The sequence below is a fragment of the Aquarana catesbeiana genome, linkage group LG02, assembly GCF_042186555.1.
Source record: "Aquarana catesbeiana isolate 2022-GZ linkage group LG02, ASM4218655v1, whole genome shotgun sequence".
Classification (NCBI taxonomy): Eukaryota; Metazoa; Chordata; class Amphibia; order Anura; family Ranidae; genus Aquarana; species Aquarana catesbeiana.
The window spans coordinates 800,662,885-800,688,186 of record NC_133325.1 but is presented as its reverse complement, the minus strand read 5'-3'; the positions used below and the strand labels follow the sequence as shown (position 1 = coordinate 800,688,186).

The following is a 25,302-nucleotide window of genomic DNA, read 5'->3' as shown; positions in this document are numbered from 1 at the left end:
AGCAGTATGTAGTAATAAACAAGTAGCGCCTTGCACAGTACCTAATGGCAGTGCAGAACAGGCCAGAAGCTGTATGTACTGGCAGTGGCAGGGCAGTAACGTAAGAGTATTCTGTGGCAGGATAATGTGCAGTATGTAGTGGCAGGGCAGTAAGCATTATATATGGGCAGGTCGGTCCGTGAATAGTAGGTAGTGGCGGGGCAGTCAGTAATCAGTACGTAAATACTTAATGGCAGAGCAAAATTTAGGGGGGCATTGTGCACTATATAGTGGGGGCAGGGAGCTGTGTGTAGTGGGGGCAGTTAGGGGTGTGTAATGGGGGCAGTGAGCGGTATGTAGTGGGGCAGTGAGAGGTATGTAGTGGGGCAGTGAGGAGTATGTAGTGGGGGCAGTGAGCGGTATGTAATGGGGGCAGTGAGCGGTATGTAATGGGGGAAGTGCGCAGTATGTAGTGGGGGCAGTGAGGGGTATGTAGTGGGGGCAGTGAGAGGTATGTAGTGGGGCAGTGAGGGATATGTAGTGGGGGCAGTGAGAAGTATCTAGTGGGGGCAGTGAGGGGTAGGTAGTGGGGGCAATGAGGGGTATGTAGTGGGGGCAGTGGTGGTATGTAATGAGGGCAGTGGGGGGGTATGTAATGGGGGCAGTGAGGGGTGTGTAGTGGGGCAGTGAGGGGTATGTAGTGGGGGGAGTGAGAGGTATCTAGTGGGGGCAGTAAGGGGTATGTAGTGGGGGCAGTGAGAGGTATGTGGTGGGGCAGTGCACAGCATGTAGTGGGGCAGTGCGCGGTATGTAGTGGGGGCAGTGAGAGGTATGTAGTGGGGGCAGTGAGAGGTATGTAGTGGGGGCAGTGAAAGGTATGTAGTGGGGCAGTGTGGGGTATGTAGTGGGGGCAGTGAGGGGTATGTAGTGGGGGCAGTGAGAGGTATGTAGTGGGGGCAGTGAGAGGTATGTAGTGGGGGCAGTGAGAGGTATGTAGTGGGGGCAGTGAGAGGTATGTAGTGGGGGCAGTGAGAGGTATGTAGTGGGGGCAGTGAGCGGTATGTAGTGGGGCAGTGAGGGGTATGTAGTGGGGCAGTGAGGGGGTATGTAGTGGGGGCAGTGCACAGTATGTAGTGGGGCAGTGCGCGGTATGTAGTGGGGCAGTGCGCGGTATGTAGTGGGGCAGTGAGCGGTATGTAATGGAGGCAGTGAGAGGTATGTAGTGGAGGGGGGCAGTGAGCGGTGTGTGAAGGGGGGCAATAAGCAGTATGTAGTGGGGGCAATGAGCGGTATGTAGTGGGGCAGTGAGCGGTATGTAATGGAGGCAGTGAGAGGTATGTAGTGGAGGGGGGCAGTGAGCGGTGTGTGAAGGGGGGCAATAAGCAGTATGTAGTGGGGGCAATGAGCGGTATGTAGTGAAGCAGTGAGCAGTATGTAGTGGGGGGCAGTGAGCGGTGTGTAGAGGGGGGCAATGAGCAGTATGTAGTGGGGGCAATGAGCAGTATGTAGTGGGGCAGTGAGCAGTGTGTAGTGGGGGCAGTGAGGGGTATGTAATGAGGGCAATGAGCGGTACGTAATGAGGGCAGTGAGCAGTATGTATTGGCGAAAGTGAGGGGTATGTAATGGGGCAGTGAGTGGTATGTAGTGGGGGTAGTGAGAGGTATGTAGTGGGGGCAGTGAGCGGTATGTAGTGGGGGCAGTGAGGGGGTATATAGTGGGGGCAGTGAGGGGTATGTAGTGGGGCAGTGCACAGTATGTAGTGGGGCAGTGCACAGTATGTAGTGGGGCAGTGCACAGTATGTAGTGGGGCAGTTCGCGGTATGTAGTGGGGCAGTGCGCGGTATGTAGTGGGGCAGTGAGGAGTATGTAGCGGGGGCAGTGAGGGGGTATGTAGTGAAATGTGCCGGCGCCGCTCGATGTGTGAGCGGGCTGCTGGCCAATCATCCCTGCAGTTCCCCCCTCACCATGCAGGCAGCTGCAGCAGCAGAGAGATTACATCATGTCTCTGGGACACAAGAGACCACCCTAGCAGGTGGCAAGTGACAATCTTCATCTGGTGACAGGCGACCTGGCAAGTGACAATCCGCAACATGTGGCAGGCGACGTGGCAAGTGACAATCTGCATCTGGTGACAAGCGACGTGGCAAGTGACAATCCGCAACATACGGCAGGCGACGTGGCAAGTGACAATCTTCATCTGGTGACAGGTGACGTGGCAAGTGACAATCCGCAACATGTGGCAGGCGACATGGCAAGTGACAATCTGCATCTGGTGACAAGTGACGTGGCAAGTGACACACATTTGAGGCTTCCACTGATTCTGCATTATGGTGAGTTAAACTATTTAATTTTTGTAATAATAGTAATAATGCGCTTCAATCATCCTGACACCATAACAACCATGGTGCCGTGATGATTGAAGCGCCAACACCAGCCATTTCCCTGATGTACCCCAAAAAAATATATTTTCTGGCAGTGCCCCTCCCGAGACTAGACTCTGGAACCGCCCCTGATGTATTGGGGGCAGTGAGAGGTATGTAGTGGGGCAGTGAGGGGTATGTGGTGGGGCAGTGAGGGGTATGTAGTGGGGGCAGTGAGGGGTATGTAGTGGGGGAAATGAGGGGTATGTAGTGGGGGCTGGAGAGGTATGTGGTGAGGCAGTGAGGGGTATGTGGTGAGGCAGTGAGGGGTATGTGGTGGGGCAGTGAGGGGTATGTAGTGGGGCAGGGAGGGGTATGTAGTGGGGCAGTGAGAGGTATGTAGTGGGGGCAGTGAGAGGTATGTAGTGGAGGCAGTGAGGGGTATGTAGTGGGGCAGTAAGAGGTATGTAGTGGGGGCAGTGAGAGATATGTAGTGGGGCAGTGAGTGGTATGTAGTGGGGGCAGTGAGTGGTATGTAGTGGGGGCAGTGAGTGGTATGTAGTGGGGCAGTGAGGGGTATGTAGTGGGGCAGTGAGGGGTATGTAGTGGGGCAGTGAGGGGTATGTAGTGGGGCAGTGAGGGGTATGTAGTGGGGGCAGTGAGTGGTATGTAGTGGGGGCAGTGAGTGGTATGTAGTGGGGGCAGTGAGTGGTATGTAGTGGGGCAGTGAGTGGTATGTAGTGGGGCAGTGAGGGGCAGTGGCGTAGCGTGGGTTGTCAGCACCCGGGGAAAGGCAAGTAATTTGCGCCCCCCTAACCTGTGGACTTTTAGCTATCCCTGAGTCCCTTCAAATACAATAGTACTGACCTACCTGATTCCTATACTGACCACTACACACTACACTGTCAACTACACTACATTGTCCACTACACTGACCACTATACTATACTGTCCACTATACTGACCACCATACTACACTGTCCACTATACTACACTACACTGTCCACTACACTACACTGACCACTATACTACACTGTCCACTATACTACACTGTCCACTATACTACATTACACTGTCCACTATACTACACTAGAGGTATGTAATGAGGGCAGTGAGAGGTATGTAGTGGGGCAGTGAGCGGTATGTAATAAGGGCAGTGAGTGGTATGTAGTGGGGCAGTGAGTGGTATGTAGTGGGGCAGTGAGGGGTATGTAGTGGGGCAGTGAGTGGTATGTAGTGGGGGCAGTGAGAGGTATGTAGTGGGGCAGTGAGTGGTATGTAGTGGGGCAGTGAGTGGTATGTAATGGGGGCAGTGAGTGGTATGTAGTGGGGCAGTGAGGGGTATGTAGTGGGGCAGTGAGTGGTATGTAGTGGGGGCAGTGAGAGGTATGTAGTGGGGCAGTGAGAGGTATGTAGTGGGGCAGTGAGTGGTATGTAGTGGGGCAGTGAGAGGTATGTAATGGGGGCAGTGAGAGGTATGTAGTGGGGGCAGTGAGAGGTATGTAGTGGGGGCAGTGAGTGGTATGTAGTGGGGGCAGTGAGTGGTATGTAGTGGGGGCAGTGAGTGGTATGTAGTGGGGGCAGTGAGTGGTATGTAGTGGGGGCAGTGAGAGGTATGTAGTGGGGGCAGTGAGTGGTATGTAGTGGGGGCAGTGAGTGGTATGTAGTGGGGGCAGTGAGTGGTATGTAGTGGGGGCAGTGAGTGGTATGTAGTGGGGGCAGTGAGTGGTATGTAGTGGGGGCAGTGAGTGGTATGTAGTGGGGCAGTGAGAGGTATGTAGTGGAGGCAGTGAGCGGTATGTAGTGGGGCAGTGAGAGGTATGTAGTGAGGCAGTGAGGGGTATATAGTGGGGGAAGTGCGCAGTTCTTATCTGTTTTGTAGTAACCATGACCTGGAACCTTCACAGACATACCGCTGTCCTACCATCCTGGATTTACAAATAGATGTAAAGTGCTTTCGTTTAAAAAAAACTTTCTTAAAAAAATAAAATAAAATCTCTAGCTCACCCTCACACCTTCCATGACTTCCCTCTGTAGGATTCCAGAAGACTAAGAGAGACAAGAGAGATGCAGCTGCCCCAGAATATATTGCAAATGTCCAGTCTGATGGTTATCTAAAGTTTTATAAAACCTCCTCAGATAGTGATTACATCTCTAAGAAAAGTGAAGAAGCTCCGGAACCTTTTCGTGTATTAGAAGGTGAGTCTAGCAGAGATCCAGAACTTATAGTAGATGTAAACCAAATTACATGAGAGGTATGTAGTGGGGGCATTGAGTGGTATGTAGTGGGGCAGTGAGTGGTATATAGTGGGGCAGTGAGTGGTATGTAGTGGGGGCAGTGAGCGGTATGTAGTGGGGGCAGTGAGTGGTATGTAGTGGGGGCAGTGAGAGGTATGTAGTGGGGACAGTGAGGGGTATGTAGTGGGGGCAGTGAGAGGTATGTAGTGGGGCAGTGAGCGGTATGTAGTGGGGGCAGTGAGCGGTATGTAGTGGGGCAGTGAGGGGTATGTAGTGGAGGCAGTGAGGGGTATGTAGTGGGGCAGTGAGGGGTATGTAGTGGGGGCAGTGAGTGGTATGTAGTGGAGGCAGTGAGTGGTATATAGTGGGGCAGTGAGGGGTATGTAGTGGGGGCAGTGAGAGGTATGTAGTGGGGACAGTGAGGGGTATGTAGTGGGGCAGTGAGTGGTATGTAGTGGGGCAGTGAGGGGTATGTAGTGGGGCAGTGAGAGGTATGTAGTGGAGGCAGTGAGGGGTGTGTAGTGGGGGCAGTGAGGGGTGTGTAGTGGGGGCAGTGAGGGGTATATAGTGGAGGCAGTGAGGGGTATGTAGTGGGGCGGTGAGGGGTATGTAGTGGGGCAGTGAGGGGTATGTAGTGGGACAGTGAGGGGTATATAGTGGGGGAAGTGCGCAGTTCCCATCTGTTTTGTAGTAACCATGACCTGGAACCTTCACAGACATACCGCTGTCCTACCATCCTGGATTTACAAATAGATGTAAAGTGGTTTTGTTTAAAAAAAACTTTCCTAAAAAAATAAAAGTGGAGGCAGTGAGGGGTATGTAGTGGGGGCAGTGAGGGGTATGTAGTGGGGCAGTGAGGGGTATGTAGTGGGGGCAGTGAGGGGTATGTAGTGGGGGCAGTGAGTGGTATGTAGTGGGGCAGTGAGTGGTATGTAATGGGGGCAGTGAGAGGTATGTGGTGGGGCAGTGAGAGGTATGTGGTGGGGCAGTGAGAGGTATGTAGTGGGGCAGTGAGAGGTATGTAATGGGGGCAGTGAGAGGTATGTAGTGGGGACAGTGAGGGGTATGTAGTGGGGCAGTGAGTGGTATGTAGTGGGGCAGTGAGGGGTATGTAGTGGGGCAGTGAGCGGTATGTAGTGGGGGCAGTGAGAGGTATGTAGTGGGGACAGTGAGGGGTATGTAGTGGGGCAGTGAGGGGTATGTAGTGGGGGCAGTGAGGGGTATGTAGTGGGGGCAGTGAGGGGTATGTAGTGGGGGCAGTGAGGGGTATGTAGTGGGGGCAGTGAGTGGTATGTAATGGGGGCAGTGAGAGGTATGTGGTGGGGCAGTGAGAGGTATGTAGTGGGGCAGTGAGTGGTATATAATGGGGGCAGTGAGAGGTATGTGGTGGGGCAGTGAGAGGTATGTAGTGGGGCAGTGAGGGGTATGTAGTGGGGCAGTGAGTGGTATGTAGTGGGGCAGTGAGTGGTATGTAATGGGGGCAGTGAGAGGTATGTGGTGGGGCAGTGAGAGGTATGTAGTGGGGCAGTGAGAGGTATGTAGTGGGGCAGTGAGTGGTATGTAATGGGGGCAGTGAGTGGTATGTAATGGGGGCAGTGAGAGGTATGTAGTGGGAACAGTGAGGGGTATGTAGTGGGGCAGTGAGAGGTATGTAGTGGGGACAGTGAGGGGTATGTAGTGGGGCAGTGAGGGGTATGTAGTGGGGCAGTGAGCGGTATGTAGTGGAGGCAGTGAGGGGTGTGTAGTGGGGACAGTGAGGGGTATGTAGTGGGGCAGTGAGAGGTATGTAGTGGAGGCAGTGAGGGGTGTGTAGTGGGGACAGTGAGGGGTATGTAGTGGAGGCAGTGAGGGGTATGTAGTGGGGACAGTGAGGGGTATGTAGTGGGGCAGTGAGAGGTATGTAGTGGGGCAGTGAGAGGTATGTAGTGGGGTAGTGAGGGGCATGTAATGAAGGCAGTGAGTGGTATGTAGTGGGGCAGTGAGGGGTGTGTAATGGGGGCAGTGAGGGGTGTGTAATGGGGGCAGTGAGAGGTATGTAGTGGGGCAGTGAGGGGTATGTAGTGGGGGCAGTGAGGGGTATGTAGTGGGGGAAGTGGGGGAAGTGCGCAGTTCTTATCTGTTTTGTAGTAACCATGACCTGGAACATTCACAGACATACCGCTGCCCTACCATCCTGGATTTACAAATAGATGTAAAGTGCTTTCGTTTAAAAAAAAAAACTTTCTTAAAAAAATAAAATAAAATCTCTAGCTCACCCTCACACCTTCCATGACTTCCCTCTGTAGGATTCCAGAAGACTGAGAGAGACAAGAGAGATGCAGCTGCCCCAGAATATATTGCAAATGTCCAGTCTGATGGTTATCTAAAGTTTTATAAAACCTCCTCAGATAGTGATTACATCTCTAAGAAAAGTGAAGAAGCTCCGGAACCTTTTCGTGTATTAGAAGGTGAGTCTAGCAGAGATCCAGAACTTATAGTAGATGTAAACCAAATGACATTTAGTTTGCTCTGTGCTCTGTATATCATAAACTATTCTCATTATCAATACAATCCTATCTTCTTTGTTTTTTTTTTTTCTGTGTTGCATCGAGTGCTGCTGATCTCCTGCAGCTTCTCAGTAGCCACTTCCTGTCTCCATGCACTCCAGCGATGACGGCTGCATGGCATTTCTCAGGGCGGGTTTCCTGATATTGACAACAGTAGAGGTTCTGTTTATAAAAAAAAAAATTACATAGCTATTCGTCCAGGAAATCTGCATGTTCATTTGTTCTGTGCGAATTGGGTAAAAACAAATCTTATGCCGCGTACACACGGTCGGACTTTCCGGCGGACCACAGTGTGCCGGACAATCCACCCGTGTGTAGGCGCCAGCGGACTTTTCCGGCGGACTTTTTCCCCAAAGTCCGCCGGACCAAGATTTGAAACATGTTTTAAATTTATGCGACGGACTCAGTTTCGGGCGGAAAGTCCGCTCGTCTGTGTGCTGGTCCGACGGAAAGTCCGCTCGTGTGTATGCAGGTCCGACGGACCAGATACGACGCGAGGGCAGGGTATTGCATCTCGCGCTCGCTGCAGTAGGAAAAACAGATTTTCCTATTGCGGTGAGCGCGGGGCATACCAGGCCCTTAGGTCTGGTATGGATTATAAAGGGGAACCCCCTACGCCGAAAAAACGGCGTGGGGTCCCCCCTAAAATCCATACCAGACCCCAATCCGAGCACGCAGCCCGGCCGGGAAGAGGCCCTTGTCCTCATCAACATGGGGACAAGGTGCTTTGGGGGAGGGGGGGGCCCCGCAGGGCCCCCCCCTCCCCCAAAGCACCCCCCCATGTTGAGGGCATGCGGCCTGGTACGGTTTGGGGGGGGGAGCGCTCGCACGTCCCCACCCCCTTTCCTGACCGGCCGGGCTGCATGCTCGAATCGGGGTCTGGTATGGATCTTTGGGGGGACCCCACGCCGTTTTTTCGGCGTAGGGGGTTCCCCTTTATAATCTATACCAGACCTAAGGTCCTGGTATGCCCCGCGACGGGGCTCGCAAGGTGTCAATCTTGCTGATAAAAGCGGCAAGATTGATTTCCTTTTCTAGTCCCGTTGCACATGAGTCACGTTCAAAATGAACGGACTTGTCCGTGTGTGGGCAAGTCCGTTCATTCTGAAAGTCCGCCGTAACTCCGGCGAAAGTCCGTTGGAAAGACGGGCGGACTTAGCCCGCCGGAAAAGTCCGGTCGTGTGTGGGCAAGTCCGTCCGTTTTAAAGTCCGGCGCACCTGGCGGACAAAGTCCGTCAGAAAGTGTGCCGGACCAAGTCCGCCGGAAAGTCCGACCGTGTGTACGTAGCATTAGGCTATTTTCTCCTATGGATGAACATTCTTTTATCATGGGCAGTAGTAAAATACAGCATTATGGCCACTAGATGACGCACAGGAGCATAGGAAATACACACAGTGTAACAATTCTAGAGGGATTGTGCAGCTATATGTAAACATTGGTAGCCATTGGTAGAATGTAATTGCTAATTCCCTCTAGTGTTCTCTAGAATTGTTACATTATATCTATTCTAACTAACATATATTTATGTCCTATGACCCTCAGCTGTATCTAGTGACCATAATTTGGTATTTTACTACTGCCCATCATAAAAGAACATTCGTTCAGAAGAGAAAATAGCCTTAACAATATTCATTTTTGACCTATAGCCTATATAGAGGAATCAGGACCTCCTTCCACCTGCTGGTGACCCCTCTAGTGATATAAAGATCTATATAGAGGAATCAGGACCTCCTTCCTCCTGCTGGTGACCCCTATAGTGATTTAAAGATCCATATAGAGGAATCAGGACCTCCTTCCTCCTGCTGGTGACCCCTATAGTGATTTAAAGATCCATATAGAGGAATCAGGACCTCCTTCCTCCTGCTGGTGACCCCTATAGTGATTTAAAGATCCATATAGAGGAATCAGGACCTCCTTGTGGTGACCCCTCTAGTGATATAAAGATCTATATAGAGGAATCGGGACCTCCTTCCTCCTGCTGGTGACCCCTCTAGTGATATAAAGATTTATATAGAGGAATCAGGACCTCCTTCCTCCTGCCGGTGACCCCTCTAGTGATATAAAGATCTATACAGAGGAATCAGGGCCTCCTTCCTCCTGCTGGTAGTCCCTCTAGTTATATGAAGCTCCATATAAAGGAATCAGGACCTCCTTCCTCCTGCTGGTGACCCCTCTAGTGATATAAAGATCTATATAGAGAAATTAGGACCTCCTTCCTCCTGCTGGTGACCCCTCTAGTGATATGAAGATCTATATAGAGGAATCAGGACCGCCTTCCTCCTGCTGGTGGTCCCTCTAGTGATATAAAGATCTATATAGAGGAATTGGGACCACCTTCCTCCTGCTGGTGGTTCCTCTAGTGATATAAAGATCTATATAGAGGAATCAGGACTCTCTTCCTCTTGCTGGTGACCCCTCTAGTGATATGAAGATCCATGTAGAAGAATTAGGACCTCCTTCCTCCTGCTGGTGGTCCCTTTAGTTATATGAAGCTCTATATAGAGGAATCAGGACCCTCTTCCTCTTGCTGGTGACCCCTCGTGATATAAAGATCCATGTAGAGGAATTAGGACCTCCTTCCTCCTGCTGGTGATCCGTCTAGTGATATAAAGATCTATGTAGAGGAATCAGGACCCTCTTCCTCCTGCTGGTGACCCCTCTAGTGACACCCCCCAGAATTCTATTCATTTTCTCCACTCTGAGGCTATAGAGTTTGCTCATCTGAAATGAGCACCCCTAAATCTTTTTGAAGGAACAAAACATAACAAATTGAAAGACTATATGAAAGAATGAGAGAACACCACAGATCTAGATCAAGTTCAGTAAAAGTTTATTTTTCACAAATGAGAGGTCAGAAGATATAGTTATCACATTTTTTAGGGGGGTTTCACAAATCTCCTTTCAGTAGGGTGTGTACTCTGGTAGTGGTAGACATTTGGAGACAATACTGGACAGGGTAGTTGCAGGACACAAATATTACAGTAAAAGCTGTGCAGGTTGCCTGTAAAAAAAAAAAAGTTTTTTTGGAGTTGTAACAACTAAAGCGAAACATTTTACAATTTAAAGCTATATATAATATAAATATAATAAATAGAGCTTGTGTATAAAAATAATAAATAGAGTAAATCTGGCTTCTTGAAGTTGACCAGTCAGAGATTTAGTTATTGAGGAGTGTTCTAGTCATGTGACTTCAGCATTCTCATGCGAGTTGAAAGCTGGGCTGCGAGTCGTAGATTCCTCCCGATCTCGGTGTGGACGGTTCTCCAGGCACACCCAGCATCTCCCTGCTCCTCCAGGATCCTCTGCAGGGTGTTGAACCTCTGGCTGATTCCCTGTATGAAGAGCTGGTTCTCTGCTCCCCCTGGGATACAATCAGACAGCTGTTGGTCTTGGTAGTGGACGAGTTCCTGAAGCCTCTCCCAGGAAGGCCGGTGGTGGTCCAGTCTGTCCTGATTTCTTCTGTAGAACCGGATGGTTTGGTCGGCCACTTCACGCACAGCAATGGCGGCAGACTCAACTTGAATAATATTATAAAGCGAGTCAATGACAGGAAGGGGAGATGGGTTCTCTTGGCAGAGTTGGCCTGTTTTCTCTGAAGGAACCATCTGGTTGAAGCTGTACAGAATCTGTCTGCTCCATTCTTCTTGGTTTCGGTGGAGCCATTTGCAGGTTTGGGCAGAGACCATGGAGCTGAGGCTCAGAAGGAGGACTATCCAGGAATATGTGCTGGTCATTGTGTCTGGGGTACAAGGGATTGTCTGTTCTGCTGGCTCCTTGGTCTCCAGAAGAGGTCCAGGTTCTCCTGGATTGCTGCTCTGTGGTGAGCTCCATCTTTTAGCTCCCTTCTTATATGATGAGTTTTAGGATTTATCACAAAAGTGAAAACTTTCAGCTCAGACTTCCCAGACTGACTGGTGGGGGTTTAGTTTCAGTTTCACATCATTTCAAAGTCACTGAAAATGAAGTTTCAGCTCTTTTTACTTCATCCCTTTCTCAACTCATTTGCTTCCTTTTTATGACATATTCTACACGGAGATGAAGAGACTCAGGAAACCAGAAATAGGATTTACCCACCAAGATTCAGCCAGAAGCTAGAATCAGCTAAAACTGATAATTGGACATCTTTGAGGAGCAAACGGATGACCCCTCTAGTGATTATATAGTGTATATATATATATATATATATATATATAGGTATATATAGTGATATATATAAGGCATTATAAAAACTTGTGTTTGGTTGCAGAAACCTCCCATCGATGGTCCCACTGTATGTAGGAACTTAGCCACCCTCTCTTGCTCGCTCCTGAGATGGACTATGGGATATGTAGTCTGTATAGAGCAATACACATGACCCCAAATATTGTACACTGCTCATTCCAAAATAAAAGGAACCGATGGGGGGAAAGCAGAGGTTCAGGAGCTCATAGGGGACATTACAAGGAGGCAGAAAACTATTTCATGAAAAAATATATTACAGGGCCATTAAGTAGTGGATGGGTATGGATTATTTTTGTAAATATAATCCAGCTACATATCCAGTTTTGGAGTATTCTCTCTGTCAGCCAGGATGTTCCTAGGAACCCCAGGAGCCGTCTACATGATATACGCACTATAGGTCTTCAAACTGCCGCCTGCAGACTTGATGTGGCTCTCTGCTTGCCTTGGAGCACTCTTCCTCCCACTGACACCAATGATGGGTCAATATTCCCCCCACTGACACCAATGATGGGACATTATTCTCTTCACTGACACCAATAATGGGGCACTATTCCTCCCACTGATACCAATAATGAGGCAATATTCCCCTCACTGATACAATGATTGGGCACTATTCCCCCCCACTGACATAAATAATGGTGCACTATTCCTCCCGCTGACACCAATGATGGGGCACTATTCCTCCCGCTGACACCAATGATGGGGCACTATTCCTCCCACTGATACCAATGATGAGGCACTATTCCTCCCACTGATACCAATGATGGGACACTATTCCTCCCACTGATACCAATGATGGGGCAATATTCCTTCCACTGATACCAATGATGGGGCGCTATTCCTTCCACTGATACCAATGATGGGACGCTATTCCTCCCACTGATACCAATGATGGGGCACTATTCCTCCCACTGATACCAATGATGGAGCACTATTTGTCCCACTGACACAAACGATGGGGCACTATTCCCCGCACTGACACTAATGATGGGGCATTATTACTCCCACTGACACCAATGATGGGGCAATATCCCCCCCCCCACTGACACCAATGATGGGGCACTATTCCCCCCACTGACATAAATAATGGCACACTAGTCCTCCCACTGACACCAATGATGGGGCACTATTCCTCCCACTGACACCAATGATGGGGCACTATTCCTCCCACTGACACCAGTGATGGGGCACTATTCTTCCCACTGATACCAATGATGGGGCACTATTCCTCCCACTGACACCAATGATGGGGCACTATTCCTCCCACTGATACTAACAATGGGGCACTATTCCTCCCACCAGGATTTTTTTGGAGGTATAGTGTTACAAGACACAAGGGGGTACCACTGTGTCTTTTTACTGTCTTTTCAGAGATCCATCCCTGTCTCTTGCTGGAGCTGTCTGCTTTGTGCTAGAAGTTTTATTATGGACTATTTGTATTACTATGGACAATTATGAACTTATCTTCTTGCCCCTTTCTTCATATAAGGACTTATTAGGGAGATATTTGTTATGTACATCTGGGACTACGCTGTATACTTTGGTTTTATTTTGGAGGTATAGTGTAGCTAGGAAGGGGGGTCTGTTGTTGATGGAGGGTGATATTGTTACTGAGGTCATTTACTATAGCGGGGAGGGGAGAGGTTGGCGGTCGATTGTTGCTGGGGTGATGTACTGTTGTGAGGGGATGGCCTATTTTTGCTGGCTGCTGGTGGGATCTATTGTTGCTGGGGGGGGGGTCTGTTGTTGCTGGAGAGGTCTATTGATGCTAAGGGGTATATTGTTGTCGGAGGGGATCTATTTTTGCTGAGGGATCTACTGTTGCTGGGGAGGTCTAATGTGGCTTGGGGATTTATTGTTGCTGAGGAGGACTATTGTTGCTAGGGAGTCTATTGTTGGATGTCACAAGGGGTGGGGCCACCAGGTGACATCACCAGGTGGCCCTACCCCTTACCTATTTAAGAACTGTCACCCAGCAGAGGAGGCATTCAGCGGTCAGCCGTCAACGAGTGCGGAGCAATTTTTTTTATTTGTTTTTTTGTCTAGTGTTTTTATTTATTTTTGATAGTTTTTTTGGGTGAATGAGTACCCCATACTCATTCACATAGGGGAGGACCTGGATTTCGGGGGCCCCCTAGTTAAAGGCGGCTTCCAGATTCCAATAAGTCCCCTGCCAAAAGACCCCCACAACCACCACCCAGGGTTGTCAGTCAGAGCCACCCCTGCCCCAAAGCATCACACCCCCCATGTTGAGGGTATATGGCCTGGTAAGGTTCAGGAGGGGAGGGGGGGCGTTCGCTCATCCCCCCCCCCTTTCCTTAATCAAAGGGCCTGGCGTGGACTGTGGGGGGGACCCCACGCCATTTTTTTTTTTTTTTTTTTACCGGCATTATTCTTTTTTCTTTCCGCTGTCAGTGGGGAAGCCCGCTGACAGCTGATGACTCACCCGTTGTTAAGGACGCGGCGGCCAGCTTCCCCGGCCCGCTCCTTAACAACATATTGACTGTGCGGCAATGGCCCAAGTTCAGGCCACACTTTTGCTTGGCCCAAACCATTCGCCCAACACTAGTTATGAGGATGTGTGTTCCTCATCGGACATACTCAGAGGCATCAGTACAGCTTTTACTGGTATCTCATGTCCTGCAAAATACCTGTCCAGTCGTATCCAAACATCTATCACTTCATATAAACCATGATGGTGTGGGGGAGGGGGGGATTATGAACCCTCGAAATATATTGGATATATCTTCTAAGCTCTTGTTTGTAAAAAAATAAACATTTGCTGAACTTACTTGATCTAGACCTATGGTGCTGCCATCCTTTCACATGCTCTTTAGACTGCTCTGGAGGTCCCTAGGAACATCCCAGCTGATGGAGAGAAACCTCCAAAAGCTGGATTTGTAGCCGGGTTATACATAACTTTGGGTCCAGTGCTCTTCCAACAAGTTTCCGAAGCAGAAAATGGATGGGAGATTTCTGCAACAACTAAAACCAAGTTTTCGAAATGCTTCTTATCATCCCTTCACTGCTCATACACATCTATTTCTCAGTTTTTTTACCCTTTTAATGGTCAACCCACCCGAAAGTGAGATTTCAGCTCAGGCTGGATTGTGCAGGTACATTCCCTTCCCTGATTTTCGGAATCACTCCTTCTGCTACGTTCAGCACAATATGTCATGAAAAGGAAGCAAATGAGTTGAGAAAGGGATGAAGTAAAAAGAGCTGAAACTTCATTTTCGGTGACTGCGAAATGATATGAAACTGAAACTAAACTCCCATCAGTCAGTCTGGGAAGTCTGAGCTGAAAGTTTTCACTTTTGTGATAAATCCTAAAACTCATCATTTAAGAAGGGAGCTAAAAGATGGAGCTCACCACAGAGCAGCAATCCAGGAGAACCTGGACCTCTTCTGGAGACCAAGGAGCCAGCAGAACAGACAATCCCTTGTACCCCAGACACAATGACCAGCACATATTCCTGGATAGTCCTCCTTCTGAGCCTCAGCTCCATGGTCTCTGCCCAAACCTGCAAATGGCTCCAACGAAACCAAGAAGAATGGAGCAGACAGATTCTGCACAGCTTCAACCAGATGGTTCCTTCAGAGAAAACAGGCCAACTCTGCCAAGAGAACCCATCTCCCCTTCCTGTCATTGACTCGCTTTATAATATTATTCAAGTTGAGTCTGCCGCCATTGCTGTGCGTGAAGTGGCCGACCAAACCATCCGGTTCTACAGAAGAAACCAGGACAGACTGGACCACCACCGGCCTTCCTGGGAGAGGCTTCAGGAACTCGTCCACTACCAGGACCAACAGCTGTCTGATTGTATCCCAGAGGGAGCAGAGAACCAGCTCTTCATACAGGGAATCAGCCAGAGGTTCAACACCCTGCAGAGGATCCTGGAGGAGCAGGGAGATGCTGAGTGTGCCTGGAGAACCGTCCACACCGAGATCGGGAGGAATCTACGACTCGCAGCCCAGCTTTCAACTCGCATGAGAAAGCCGAAGTCACATGACTAGAACACTCCTTAATAACTAAATCTCTGACTGGTCAACTTCAAGAAGCCAGATTTACTCTATTTATTATTTTTATACACAAGCTCTATTTATTATATTTATATTATATGTAGATTTAAATTGTAAAATGTTTCGCTTTAGTTGTTACAACTCGCTAGAACACTCCTCAGTTGGTTAACCTGAAGGAGCCAGATTCCCTCCAATTTTTATTTATTTTTTTATAAATCTAATTTATTATATTTATATTATATAGATTTAAATTGTATTATTATTTTTTTTTTTTTATACAAAATAAACTTTTTCTGGTACACCCAAAATTTGTAGCCGGATTTTATTTACCTTTGAGTCCGGCACCCTACCAACATGTCTGCTAATGAGGTTATTATTGCTGTTTGTGCTCCCTATGGGGAAACTGTTTTGTCCTAATGACTGTTATCTCTGAGATAGACAGTTAGGGTAAATCTGAGATTTTGCCAGGAGGTTCTAACCTGATCTGGAGGTCAAGTGTCTCTTTCTCTGGGACACTAAAGTCAGATTACATCTATGTGGATGCATTTATGAACACATTTTCTCACACCCAGATTTTGCTCCACAAAAAAAGGCCTTCATTTACAAAGCTTGACACAAGGATAAAGATTATACACTATATTACCAAAAGTATTGGGACACCTGCCTTTACACGCACATGATCTTTAATGGCATCCCAGTCTTAGTCCGTAGGGCTCAATATTGAGTTGGCCCACCCTTTGCAGCTATAACAGCTTCAACTCTTCTGGGAAGGCCGTCCACAAGGTTTAGGAGGGTGTCTATGGGAATGTTTGACCATTCTTCCAGAAGCACATTTGTGAGGTCAGGCACTGATGTTGGATGAGAAGGCCTGGCTCGCAGTCTCCAGTCTAATTCATCCCAAAGGTGTTCTATTGGGTTGAGGTCAGGACTCTGTGCAGGCCAGTCAAGTTCCTCCAACCCAAACTCGCTCATCCATGTCTTTATGGACCTTGCTTTGTGCACTGGAGCGCAGTCATGTTGGAACAGGAAGGGGCCGTCCCCAAAACTGTTCCCACAAAGTTGGGAGCATGAAATTGTCCAAAATGTCTTGGTATGCTGACGGCTTAAGAGTTCCCTTCACTGGAACTAAGGGGCCAAGTCCAACTCCTGAAAAAACAACCCCCACGCCATAATCCCCCCTCCGCCTACCACACCATAATCCCCCCTCCACCCCCACACCATAATCCCCCCTCCACCCCCCACCATAATCCCCCCTCCCCCCCACACCATAATCCCCCCTCCACCAAATTATTCAGACCAGTGCACAAAGCAAGGTCCATAAACATAAATACAATTAGAGTGGTTCAAGAAGATACCGCAGCCAGCAGAGGATCATAGCAAATACTTATTTCCTATAATCTTAAACTTCATCTAGTGGCCACAATGTGATATTTTCCTGAACTATTAACCTCTTGGAGCCGACCACATGCAAATATGCGGCCTCTCGGCAAGTGGGCCGGCAGCTAACGGAAAGCTCCTTGCGATCGGGAGTTTTCTGATCATGTGACCGCCATGACAGCCAATCACGGCGGTCACATGATCATAAGCCCCGCTCCGCCTCACAGCATCTGAAACCCCTTAAAGTAAAGGGACGGGAGGTGCCGGCACAGAGAGGTTAAATGTTCTTCTATTTTCTGGTTGAATGTTAACCAGAGTGGTTTGGGAAAATATATCATGATTCCTTGTGGCCAGCATAGGATCACAGGAAATAAATACACATTTCCTCTGATTTTCAGCCCCATCTACTGCCCCCAGTGCTGTGTTTTCCCAAACCACTCTATTTCCTATAAATGAATAACATTTGAGCTGTAGAGGAAATTGAAGAACATTTGTCCAGTGACTGTATTAACCTCCACAGAACTGGAAGATTACCACTGTAGGGGTATGTGGGGGAGGGGTAGAGTATTGAAAATGACAACAATGAGAGTAGCCATCCCTTGTGCTGATAAAAAAAAAAACTAAACCTACACTTTAAATTCTATGTAAAGCCTAAACGTCTTTTTTTTTTTTAAATATTTGTGGATAGAGTAAGGGAGGGTTGGAACCCTGGTCAGTTTTTTTTTTTTTTTTTGCCCATCTGTGTCCCATTAAGGAGATTTCCCTTCACTTCCTGTGCTGCAGAGAGACAACAGGAAGTCAGAGGAAATCTGTAAATATAAGGGGAATTCCCCCCTTCCCCATTGGAAGATTTCCTCTCTATTACTTCTGGTGACAACTCCCAACATTTTAGATTTCCTGTCATCCTCCCTCACATTGGTCACTGGGACGTAAAGAGGGGTGGATCTACCCAGCGGGGACACAGACGGAAAACTAGGCAGAAGGTCAAACTCGCCAATTCACCCAAAACTAGTAGAAAATGTTTTGCCTATAGATGCACTTTAAAGTGGAACTTCACTACTCTCCCAATCAGCATGGATTATTTTTAATCCTTATTCTGCTAACATTAGTAAATGGATAGGAAGGTATATTATATTTACTAGTTTTACACTTTTTTTTTTTTACATTTCTTCAGCTACTTCCTGGTTTCTTGCCTAGGCAAATTATGTCATACATCCCAGGAGTCTTCAGGAGCAGAGGAGGGGTTTCCTCAGCTAAGCACACCCTCCTGCATGTATGTGCTACAGCCGTGGCCAAAAGTTTTGAGACGGGCACAAATATTTAATTTCCACAAAGTCTGCAGCTTCTGTGTTTTTTTTTTTTAATCTTTTTGTCAGATGTTACTATGGGATACTGAAGTGTAAATACAAGCATTTCGTAAGTGTCAAAGGCTTTTATTGCAAAGAGTCAATATTTTCAGTGTTGACCCTTCCTTTTCCTCCCCCCGGCATGCTGTCAATCACCGTCTGGGCCACATCCTGACTGATGGCCGCCCATTCTTGCATAATTAATGCTTGGAGTTTATCGGAATTTGTGGGGGTTTTGTTCACCCGCCTCTTGAGGATTAACCACAAGTTCTCAAAGAGATTGAGGTCTGGGGAGTTTCCTGGCCATGGACCCAAAATGTCGATGGTTTGTTCCCCAAGCCACTTAGTTATCACTTTTGCCTTAAGGCAAGGTGCTCCATCATGCTGGCAAAGGCATTGTTCCTCACCAAACTGTTCTTGGATGGTTAGGAGAATTTGCTCTTGGAGGATGTTTTTGTACCCTTCTTTATTCATGGCGGTGTTCTTAGACAAAATTGTGAGTGAGCCCCCCACTCCCTTGGCTGAGAAGCAACCCCAGCCATAAATGGTCTCAGGATGTGTGACACAGGACGCTCACCTTTTCTTCTCCGGACAAGGTTTTTTTCCGGATGCCCCAAACAATGGGAAAAGGGGATTCATCAGAGAAAATGACTTTCCCCCCAGTCCTCAGCAGTCCAATCCCCGTACCTTTTGCAGAATATCAGTCTGTACCTGATGTTTTTCCTGGAGAGAAGTGGCTTCTTTGCTGCCCTTCTTGACACCAGGCCATCCTCCAAAAGTCTTCTCCGTACTGTGCGTGGAGATGTCCTCACACCCGCCTGCTGCCCTTCCTGAGCAAACTCTGCCCTGGTGGTGCCCCGATCCCGCAGCTCAGTCAACTGTAGGAGACAGTCCTGGCGCTTGCTGGACTTTATTGGGCGCCCTGAAGCCTTCTTCTCAACAATTGATCCTCTCTCATTGAAGTTCTTGATGATCCCATAAGTGATTGATTTAGGTGCAATCTTAGTAGCAGCAAGATCCTTGTCTGTGAATCCTTTTCTGTGCAAAGTAATGATGACTGCATGTGACTCCCTGCAGGTAACCATGGTTAACAGAGGAAGAACGATCATTTCAAGCGCCACCCTCCTTTTAAAGCTGCCAGTCTGTTATCCTAACTCAATCAGCATTACAGAGTGATTTCCAGCCTCGTCCTCGTCAACACTGACACCTGTGTTAACAAGAGAATCACTGACAAGTCAGCTGGTCCTTTTGTGGCAGGGCTGAAATGCAGTAGAATTTTTTTTTTGGGGGGGGTTAAGTTAATTTTCATGGCAAAGAAGGACTTTGCAATTCTGGGTAATTCATCTGATCACTCTTCATAACTAGAGGTTGACCGATATATCTGCCGATATTTGGCTTTTTTTACTTAATCGGCATAGGTGGATTGTGCTGATAAAAAAAGCCGATTATAACTTCAGCGGGACTTGCAAATGACTTCTGTAATAGAAGTCAATGCAAGTTTCCTGAGGTTATCTGTGGAGAGGATTCTCTCCTCCCTGGGCAGCCTGACAAGTCTGATAAGAAGATACATTGTATCTTTTCAGGTTCTTTTATCAATGAGCTGAGGAGTTCTCAGTTTAACCATTTAAAGACTAAATCTTTTCTGACACTTGTTGCTTACAAGTAAAAATCCTGTATTTTCTGCTAGAAAATCACTTAGAACCCTCAAACATTATATATATTTTTTTTAGCAGAGACCCTAGGGAATAAAATAGCGGTTGTTGCAATATTTTATGTCACACGGTATTTGCACAGCGGTCTTTCAAACGCAATTTTTTTTTTTAAAAATACACTAATGAAATAAAAAAAAAAAAATAAGCAGTAAAGTTAGCCCATTTTTCTTCGTCCAAAAGTTTTGATTACCTGTTTTTGTGTATTTAATATTTAAGATATCGTTATTTTTTTTTTAATCTAAATTATACATACAAGTGAACTGATTGGAGGTCTGTTTTGTTTAATAAATGTTTAAATGTAAAAAAGTTCTGTATTACTTAAGGCTGCTTTCACACTGGAGCGGGCAGGCGTTGACGGTAAAACGCTGTTAGTTTTAGCGGCGCTTTACCGTCATTTTAGCGGCGCTATTCGGCTGCTAGTGGGGCGCTTATAACCCAGCTAGCGGCTGGGGAAAGGGTTAAATGCGCCCCTGAAGCGCTGCTGCCGAAACGCTTTGCAGGCGCTTCGGCAGCGGTGCGCATTCATTTCAATGGGCAGGAGTGGTGGAGGAGCGGTATACACCGCTCCAAAGATGCTGCTTGCAGGACTTTTTTTAAACATCCTGCCAGCGCATCGCCTCAGTGTGAAAGCACTCGGGATATCACACTGAGACTGCAGGGGAGCCGTTTTACAGGCACTTTACAGGCGCTATTTTTAGCCCAAAAGCGCCTGAAAAATGCCGCAGTGTGAAAGGGGTCTAACTGTTAGATTTTATGAGATGAAGGGAAAAAAGAAAAAAAATCGGCCTAATATATTGGCCCAAAAAAATCGGCATCATATATCGGCCATCGCGATTTCTAAATATCGGCATCGGCCAGAGAAAAACCCATATCGGTCGACCTCTATTCATAACATTCTAGAGGATGTGCAAATTGCCATCATAAAAACTGAAGCAGCAGACTTTGTGAATATTTGTGTCATTCCCAAAACTTTTGGCCACGGCTGTACTTGAATCATCTGCCGTTACTTACGATGGCCACGGCCAGAAATGCTGGGGGGGGGTGTTTTTCAAAGTGATTTCGCAACAAAATAAAGCATGGAGACATGGGTTGAAGGGTGTCTCCGAGCGTCACCTTCTGGCCACATGTGGTACTGCACACCCCAGAGGCTTGAATCCTGCTTGTCTAGCGAGACAACGTTCACAAATCGAGTCAGGATTTTAAGAAAAAATTAGCTCGTATTGCGAAACGCGTGTAAACCGCGTAACTCACAATCTGAGGTATTACTGTATATAGTTTTTTATTGGGTTGTGGTGCTCTGATGCAGTGAAGATCCACTTTAATTTTGTTATATTGTGACATATTACATTTTGTTACAATGTGTCAGATTCATATATAAATAATTGTCCTGTAATTAATGTTCTGTGTTAATTAGAATATACGTTTTCTCTTTTGTCTATTTGTCTCTTCAGTTCCATGATTTCCACCTGAATTAAAGGATTTCTTCCTAATTGTGCTCGGAGTGTGGCAGCACGAGGAGCGAAGCTCTGGGGGAGGGGGAGATCGTGACATTCATCAACCCCTCATTCGCCCCTCGTCCAATCACAAAGCAACTTGTGCTCCACGAAAAGAATCAAATGTTTAGCGCTTACAGCAGCATCGGAATGAATGAATGTTAAGAGTTATCCCCAATACAGCAACACCCACCAATATAACACACATCATCGGGGTGATACATTTTATATAGCAGCTGGGCAAATGTAATTTTTTTGGGGGGGGGGGAGTTCAACCTGAACACAGCTTTGCACTTTTTGCATGTGTTAGGAAAAACTATACAAATCATCGCGATTACCTGACGGATCCTCCCAAAGGTGCAGGGGGCAAGGGGGACAGGGAAAGAGCAGGGGGGGCAGATAGCACAGGGAAGAACCTTGAGAACATGGGGTGGGGCGAGAGCACAGGGGGGCTGAAGAGCACTGTGGGGGGAGGCGGAGAGCATGGGGGGCAGAGAGCACAGGGGTGAGGCAGAGAACACAGGGAGGAAGAGGAGAGCACAAGGGGGCTGGAGAGCATGGGGGGCTGGAGAGCACAGGGAATGGGGGGGTTGGAGAGCACAGGGGGAAGCAAAAACACAGGGTGGGGCGGAGAGCACAGGGAGGGCAGGAAAGCAAGGGGGCGGAGAGCACAGGGGGAGAGGTGGAGAGCACAGGGGGAGGCGGAGATCACTGGGGGGCTGTAGAGCACTGGGGGGGAGCCGGAGGGCACAGGGGGGCAGCAGAGAGCATGGGAGGAGGTGGAGAGCACAGGGGGTAGGTGGAGATCAATGGGGGGGCTGGAGTGCACTGGGGAGAGGCGTAGGGCACGGGGGCAGCGTAGAGCATGGGGGAGGTGGAGAGCACTTGGGGGGCTAGAGAGCACTGGGGGAGAGGCAGAGGGCACAGGGGGGCACCATAGAGCATAGGGGAGGTGGAGAGCACAGGGGGGGCTGGAGAGCACTAGGGGGCTAGAGAGCACTGGAGGAGAGGCAGAGGGCACAGGGGGGCAGCGTAGAGCATAGGGGAGGTGGAGAGCACAGGGGGAGAGAAGGAGGGCACAGGGGGGGCAGCGTAGAGCATGGGGGGAGGTGGGGAGCACAGAAGGGAGGTGGAGAGAAGAGGGGGGCTGGAGAGCACTGGGGGGGGCTAGAGAGCATTGGGGGGAGGTGAAGAGCACAGGGGGAGGTAGAGAGCATGGGGGGCAGCGTAGAGCATGGGGGGAGGTGGAGAGCACAGGGGGAGAGGCGGAGGGCACAGGGGGGCAGCGTAGAGCATGGGGGAATTGGTGAGCACAGGGGGAGAGACGGAGGGCACAGGGGGGAAGCGTAGAGCATGGGAGGTGGAGAGAACGGGGGGCTGGAGAGCACTGGGGGAGAAGTGGAGGACACAGGGGGCAGTGGAGAGCATGGGGAAGGTGGAGAGCACAGGAGGGAGGTGGAGAGCACAGGGGGGCAGCGGAGAGCATGGGGGAGGTGGAGAGCATGGGGGAGGTGGAGAGCACAGGGGGAGAGACGGAGGGCACAGGGGGCAGCGGAGAGCATGGGGGGAGGTGGAGAGCACAGGGGGAGAGACGGAGGGCACGGGGGGGGGCAGCATAGAGCATGGGGGGAGGTGGAGAGCACTGGGGGGGGCTAAAGAGCACTGGGGGGGGCTGGAGAGCATATGGGGAGGTGAAGAGCACAGGGGGAGAGGCGGAGGGCACAGGGGGAGAGCATAGAGCACGGGGGGAGGTATAAAGCACAGGGGGAGAGGCGGAGGGTACAGGGGAGCAGCGTAGAGCATGGGGGGAGGTGGAGAGCACAGGAGGGAGGAGGAGAGCACGGGGGGGGGGGCTGGATAGCACTGGAGGATAAGTGGAGGGCACAGGGGGCAGCGGAGAGCATGGGGGAGGTGGATATCACAGGGGGGGTGGAGAGAACATGGAGAGAGGCAGAGGGCACAGGGGGGCAGCAGAGAGCATGGGGGAGGTGGAGAGCACTGGGGGGGGATAGAGAGCACTGTGGGGGGGTAGAGAGCACTGTGGGGGGGTAGAGAGCACTGTGGGGGGATAGAGAGCACTGTGGGGGGGTAGAGAGCACTGTGGGGGGGTAGAGGGCACTGTGGGGGGTAGAGAGCACTGTGGAGGCAGCAGAGATAAGCAGGATAGGAGGAGCAGTGGGGTGGCTGCATATAGAAGAATTATTCTCACCATCTTCCTCCCGCAGTACCTGAAAGTCTGTGAGAGGGAGAGGAGCAGAAGCAGGCATTCAGAGACTGTGGGAGGAAGATGGAGAGAATGATTCTTCTATATGCAGCCACCCCACTGTTCCTCCTATTCAGGTTACAGGGGGCTGCACTTACGTTCTCTCTGATCCGGCTGCAGCAGGCTCCTCTCCCCTTCATGGTCACGCCCCCTGGCACCAACAGCTGAACTATACTGGCGGCCGTGGAGAAGTGTCTCCGCTAGCTCCTCCCCCCCTTCATGTTTCTGTCCCCCTGGTGCTGATTTCTGAGCCTGAGCTGAACTGGCAGCCGGGCGGCCGCGGAAAGGTCGGGGGACTGGTGCGGGCTTAAAGAGCAGCCTGCCTTGGCCCCCCAAGTAAGGACATGCGGCCCGGCAGCCCCTGTCCACCGGGCAAATGACCGGTTTGCCCTATGGCCAATCCGGGCCTGCACACACATGTGTATATATATATGTCAGCCCCACATACACAAATCTGTAAACACACAAGGCTCTGTCCCCTCCCTGTACACAAACAGGCCCCCTCCCTTTCCCACACAGCCCCTCCTTGTAAAGAATTTCTTCCTACCTGGTCCCAGCTCGTTTTCACAAAGCTGACATGTTGCTGACACAGAAAAGCCCAGTACACGAGGGGTGCACATGCACATTGTAGCCAGAGGTGGCAGTAAAGAGCTCGATGTCTGAGTTCAATGACACAGAGAGCACACGCTGTGAGATCATTTCTATACTGCACAGCACAGCTCCCCTTCACCCATCCTGCCTTCTTCTGTCCCGGGCAGGCCCCGGGGCCCTTTGACAGTTGTAACGGCTGTACCCCCCCTGATGGCGGCCCTGCCTACAGGTAAGCCTTATTATAGGCTTACCTGTAGGTAAAAGTGGTGTGACGGGGTTTACAACCACTTTAAGTCAAATACAAAATATTGTCTAGGTATAATATGTAATATATTGTTGGGCCAGCAGGTGGAGGCCTTTGCTTCTGTTGACATGTTTTTTTTTTCTGTCTTGCCTCAGCTTCTATGTCACAAAACCCTGCTGCATGGAGAGCTCAATAGCTCAAGTTGAATTTTAAACACGCAAAAGCATATCCAACGTGTTCACTATCTCCAAAAGGGGGCTGCAGCATGTAAAAGCAACTTAGTTTAAATTCAGAAATAACAGAACATGTTGGCAACAGTTTTGAACAAAAAAAAAATATATATATATATTAATAATAATAATAAATAATATTAAAAAAAAAAAAAATATATATATATATATACATATACATATATATATATATATATATATATATATATATACATATACATATATACACTCTGTGTGTGTATAGTGTGTGTGTGTGTATGTGTGTATATATATATATATATATATATATATATATATATATATATATATGTCTGAGTGTATATATGTGCATATATGTAAATATATAATATATATATTATATATATAAATATATATAATATATATATTAAAATCATATAAGCTCGCAAAATAACTACTGAAACACAGAGCACTTTAAAAAATCTATCTCATTAGTTTGACTTCTAACATGTTGAGCATGTTTACTATCTATGGGTCTTCTTGTTCTTAGTTAAAAATGTATATTTTTTTTTATACTTTGTATGTTTTTTTTGTGTGTTTTTTGTTTTGGATAGAGCAAGGAAGGGTTATAACCCCTGTCAGATTTTTTTTTTTTTTACCCTCCATGTCCCCATAGCGGAGATTCCCCTTCACTTCCTGTCCCATAGCCAAACAGGAAGT

General features: G+C 48.6%; 1 protein-coding gene across 6 annotated transcripts in view; it reads left to right on the top strand.

The window, feature by feature from the left end:
* Positions 1 to 25,302, top strand: part of LOC141129481 (uncharacterized) — a 110,817-nt gene that overhangs the window by 59,090 nt on the left and 26,425 nt on the right. For 3 of the 6 annotated variants that reach the window (XM_073617534.1, XM_073617531.1, XM_073617532.1), the window contains 3 exons: positions 2,043 to 2,309; positions 4,377 to 4,538; positions 6,863 to 7,024. In XM_073617534.1, coding sequence (XP_073473635.1) covers positions 2,043 to 2,309; positions 4,377 to 4,538; positions 6,863 to 7,024 — 591 coding nt within the window. Of the gene's footprint in view, positions 1 to 2,042; positions 2,310 to 4,376; positions 4,539 to 6,862; positions 7,025 to 21,254; positions 21,703 to 25,302 lie in introns of those variants that run through there. The other 3 variants (XM_073617533.1, XM_073617535.1, XM_073617537.1) reach the window with 3 other exon arrangements.